Here is a 4,954-nt window from a genome sequence, read left to right on the forward strand (position 1 = left end):
AGCCATGACGCTCTACTGTGACCCCCTATTTATCTATATTGGGGAAGGGGGGGGAATTGATCTCAGAGGCAGTAAAAGGTTTGAGGAGAATTGATTTTTCGCTCTGAGAGATAGAAAGAGCGGGGAGGGAGGAGGGAGGCCTCATCCCCAGCGAGCACAAAACCCCACTTTAAAGATGCACATCTCTTCCCTTCGGGCCTTTTATTTTTTTCCATGATTTACAGCCGCCGGCTGGGTTCGCTGCCCCACACGATCCTGGTCAGTACATAGCTCCAGCCCCGCTACCCAAGGACGAGGACAACCCGTCCCCGGGACCTGCACCCCTTGTGGGCAACCCACAAATGCTGTAAACCCCAGCCCTGACCAGCAGAAAACCCTGGGCACGGGCAAAACCAGCAAGTCAGCAGGGAGCTGTGTTGGCATCCCCGGCCGCTTGCAGGGTTTAGTCCAGGTTTAGTTCAGTCAGTGGCCGTTTGCTTGGTGGCCAGCGTGGCCGGGAGGGACAAGCTGGACTGCACCGGCTGTCCGCCTTCCCTCAGAATTAAGAAAAGTCAATCAAATATTGACAATTAAGACAGATAACTGAAAACGCCGGACTCGATGTTAAGTCGGCTGTAAAAACGTCAGCATGGGGAAAGGGGTCATCTGCAAAAATAAATCAACCCCTATTACATGCCCACTCCCAAAAATGAGATAAAAAAAAGCAGAAGGGAGAGTTCAGAGAGGGGCAGTCTTTTCTTTAAAAGTGGATTTCTAAATAACATTTGGGGGAGTCCTTTTCTTTTTTTTTTTTTTGAGGGGGGGAGCTTAACATTTTCAACCCTATTCTTTAAGTGACAGATTTATCCCGGTAAAATTATGTTTCATGCTCAAACTTTGAAGGGAAAGTGGCTACGTAAATGCTGAAAAAATGCAGCGAGACACACTTGATCCCCCAACTGGACTGCGAAGAGGAGAAAGTATTCAGGAAATGTTAAAAAAGGTGAAAGTAAGAAGCGTTTTAATAGTTCTTCCAGACATGGGGGCCTCCCTAGAGATTCATATAGAACAATCCTGAACCTCTATTTTAACATTTACAGACTCGCAACTCTTTTAAAACTTTACATCTGAAAAACTGCTTGTTCTCTTTCTGTTTTAGATCAGTCTTCATTTGCCTCCTTAGCTCCTCAAATGCTTAACCTTTTTTTTTATTACATTTTAATAGAGTTTTTTAAGCCACCAGCAGTCCCCTCCTTCTGGCCTTATTTAAACCTGGTCGTTACTTAAATATGCACTAACTGCCTTTTAAATCCAGGCATTATAGGCCTGAAACAAGATGGGATTTTTTGCTTGGGAAATTAGCTAATGCCCTTTCAAGCTGGAGCTGCTCTAGGATGGGAAGAGTTCATTTGGAAGATGAATGCTGGATGTATGGAATACCATATAGATGGAATCTGTGCTTCACTTGAACTGCTAAAGTCCAGCATGAAATTCTCAGCCAAAGCAAAAGGAAGAATGAAAAACAGAACAAAACAGAATGGGAAGGAAGAAATTTTTTTCTACTAATGTCCCCAGGCAAGAAAAGGAAATTGCAGCTGGTGCCAAAGAAAACCAGTTGTGATTCTTACATACAGCACACCAAACACTGGCACCGCCCTGCCCCGGGTGCAGGATCAGGCCTGGTGGTGCCGCCACTTGCTGGCCCTGCTGACTCCTGCGTGGCGTTTGACCGTCCCAATATGTCATTAGCGCACACGATCAAAGAATTTGAGCTTCGGGTGTCCCTGGCAGAGGAATCGGTGTCCCTGCCCCAGTGGGGCAGGTGGTTTGGGGGAGGAGGTGCCAGGGCTGGGGCAATGGCAGAGGGGCCATGGCATAGCACAGGCTCTTGCGCTCACAGAATCCCTCCTGCTTTGTCTCCGGATATACTGGAGCGTCGTCTCCCACAGCCAACTGCCTCACTGACCCTCCACTCAGGGTTTCTTTCAGGAAAGGAGGGACAGGAGGGTACGTCAGGAAAACACCACTCGGACAGTTCTACCTTCCAAAGCAGCCATTCATTTCCCCACCGCCACCCATTCCTCTCTTTCCTTTTTCAACTGTCCTTTCTATTTCTTTTCGAAAAGGAGACACCCAGCCCTGAAAAAAGCTGGTCTGAAACGACTGATACCACTCAGCACACCACAGCCCCCAGCCCTCCGAGTCAGGTGTAAACCAGGACTGTAAAAGAAAGGAGCAGAGCCTACCCTGCAAGTACCGGTGCCCTCCCTCAGCAAGGGGAACCTACCCTCACCTTGAATCACACAGCCGCTGATTGCTGACCCCTATGTTCTCCCTTTACAAGCCCCCACAAGCTGAACGATTTTAATGATTTTTGGCTAACAAACAGGACGGAAATCATCCATCGCCACGCTGGGCTGCAAACACCTCCCCAAGCTCCCCCCCACCCCCATCGCGCGTCCTTACCGCGCACATCTCCATCCTCTGCCCTCGCATTGATTTTTTTGTTGTCCAAGATCTGCACTTAATGATTTTTGGCTAACAAACAGGACGGAAATCATCCATCGCCACGCTGGGCTGCAAACACCTCCCCAAGCCCCCCCCCACCCCCATCGCGCGTCCTTACCGTGCACATCTCCATCCTCTGCCATCGCATTGATTTTCTTGTTGTCCAAGATCTGCACATGTTTCCCGCTGGTCCGGCTGTACAGCTGGTAGGTACGGACGAGCCGCCGGCTGAGCTGATCCGTCACCAGGCTCTGCTCCCTCACATGCTGTGTAAAATTAGGTGGGGACTGAACAGTTACCTTTAGGAAATTAAAAAATATACGACACACCATTATAATCTCTGCTCCTCAGAGGGGTGAATGGGCTGAGCCGAGATCGCCGGTCTCCAGCCAGGCTTTACAAGAAGGCGCAGGGCTGAGGCTGCAGTGATACCTCCTGCACCAGCAAAGCCTCCCCAGGAGAAGCAGCATTAAGCTCCAGGATGCAGTGATCTGAGCCTTTTACAGAGCTGTGCCTGCTCCAGACATGCCCTAAGCAGAGAGGTGCAGGTGACTCAGGAGCATGACAGGTCTCAGCGACCCCAGAGACCTCTCCAGAACTCAGTGGGTCCTGGCTGGCACTGGATATCCGAGATGGACACGAAGGCTGGAAGCTAGAGAGGGTCCAGGGGGCATATGCAGGATGGCACTGGGTTGCCCTCCGCAAGGGGCTGACACATTCGTCCCACACCTCTCCTGCCTCTGCAGGAGCACACTACTGCTCAGGCTGCCCTGCACACGTAGCCCAGCCACTGGTTTCAGCAGCCGCCTTTCCTCTGGGTCCCAGGCTCTCTATTTGCTCCCAAACATCCCGCTTACTGTGCTCTTTAAATACAAAGTCCTCAGACAAGGTAGAGCTACAAGGTATAAGAATTATAAGAAACCTATGCTCCAGCCTGGGTATTTAGCAGAATAACAACCCGAGGATACCCACACTACCCGTGCAAATATGTCCCTCATCCGCAGCCAGCTGTTCGGTGTCGGCAGCGGCGTTGTCCCCAGCCCCAGCACACCAAACCCGTTAGCCCGGAGCTACAGCTGAGCCTGTCCCCTCCAAACCCAACGCTGCTTTCTCCTGGGGTTTAAATGACTTCCATGAGCAGCCAAACCTGCTCCCCCCTCAGCCCTGGCTGGCGAGCTTGCACAGAAGTCTTTTTCCCCCCTTGTCTCAAATCTCTCTTTTAAGTCTGGAAAGTTTCGCTGCTTCCTGACATTTATAAAGATGTATTCTGAGCAAATGTTAGGAGATAGCTCCTTTCAACATCAGAAGGCTGGGACTACCCCCCGCCACCCCCACGTCAAATGGGAAGATTTCCTCACGTCTTAAACAACAACAACAGAAAAAAAAACAATAAAAGCCGAAGCTGCCGCTCTCCCAAAGATGACTTTATAGAGATATCTCCCCTTGACAATGTCATCTCTCTCTCTCTCTCTCTCTCCACTTCTGCCTGTGCATGTGTGTTTCCTACAGCCGGCTTTTGGATAATGCAGCAGGATTCTCTCCCCAGCTCTGATGAGGGTACCATGTGGAGGAGAGGTCATTAGCCATGCTGCTATTTGGTCTCCATCTCATACTCCAAAATATTACAGCTATGTTTTTATACAACTGCACACTCTCAGCACATTTGTTCCTTTCGCTTCTCAGATGGAAACTCAATTTTTTTTTTCCAAGCTTCCAGGAAAATAAAAGAAAAAGTAGCTTAAAGGGCATTTTAAACAAAGCTTCTGCACCTGCGATCTCAGGGGGAAGCAGGGCTTCTCCCTGGTTTGGAGGTGCACAGCTTGCAACGACACGTGCCTGCTGGTATGCGGGTGCTGCACAAGCACTGCCCGGGCTGTTTAATCTATTCATGACACTTCTGTCTCTGGCGATTCAAGCCAGCGATGCTCAGGTCTGACAATTTTAAGCTCGATCAAAATCTTTGATTTTTATTCAGGTTTTGGTGAAGGGTTTTTTCCCCTTTTTAATTCTGCTCTACTTTTTGGATGAATCAATGTAGGAAAAAAAGACCAGGGAAGACAAGTGGGGGTATCCACAGTGCTATTTGGAGATAGGGGGGACGGGACCTAAAGCTACTTAAAAATAACCCTGTACAAATCCTTGAAATCCAAGGTGCTCCCTGCCTCGCAGCCCGAGTTCTCTGCACCTTGTTTCGCAGCCCGGGGGACTCCCTCCTCAGCCTCGGCTTTTTACAGCCGGGCGACTTTTGTCTCCCGGGTTTTTAACTGTTCCTTCTCCCTTCCTCCGTCCCTCCCGAGCCCGGAGCGCTCGTTGGCGGCTGCGGGGCACCCCCCATCCCCGAGGGGTGAACAAAGCCGGGCGGCCAAGGAGGCACTTACCTGGGCTTGCAGGCAGAGGACGAACAAGTGCATTAACCTGAGAGGGGGGGGAGAGAGAGAAAGCAGGAGAGGTGTGAATCGGAGGGGGC

At 50.3% G+C, this 4,954-nt stretch overlaps 1 protein-coding gene across 1 annotated transcript in view; it reads right to left on the minus strand.

The window, feature by feature from the left end:
* The window catches only part of FGF8 (fibroblast growth factor 8 (androgen-induced)), a 7,715-nt gene extending 2,817 nt beyond the window's left edge, over window positions 1-4,898 (minus strand). The window contains exons 1-2 of the mRNA XM_010134648.1: window positions 4,866-4,898; window positions 2,606-2,786 (exon numbers count right to left, since the gene is read on the minus strand). Coding sequence (XP_010132950.1) covers window positions 2,606-2,786; window positions 4,866-4,898 — 214 coding nt within the window. The remainder of the gene's footprint in view (window positions 1-2,605; window positions 2,787-4,865) is intronic.
* Window positions 4,899-4,954: the final 56 nt, after the last annotated feature.

Source organism: Buceros rhinoceros, unplaced genomic scaffold (genome assembly GCF_000710305.1).
Source record: "Buceros rhinoceros silvestris isolate BGI_N320 unplaced genomic scaffold, ASM71030v1 scaffold17214, whole genome shotgun sequence".
Classification (NCBI taxonomy): Eukaryota; Metazoa; Chordata; class Aves; order Bucerotiformes; family Bucerotidae; genus Buceros; species Buceros rhinoceros.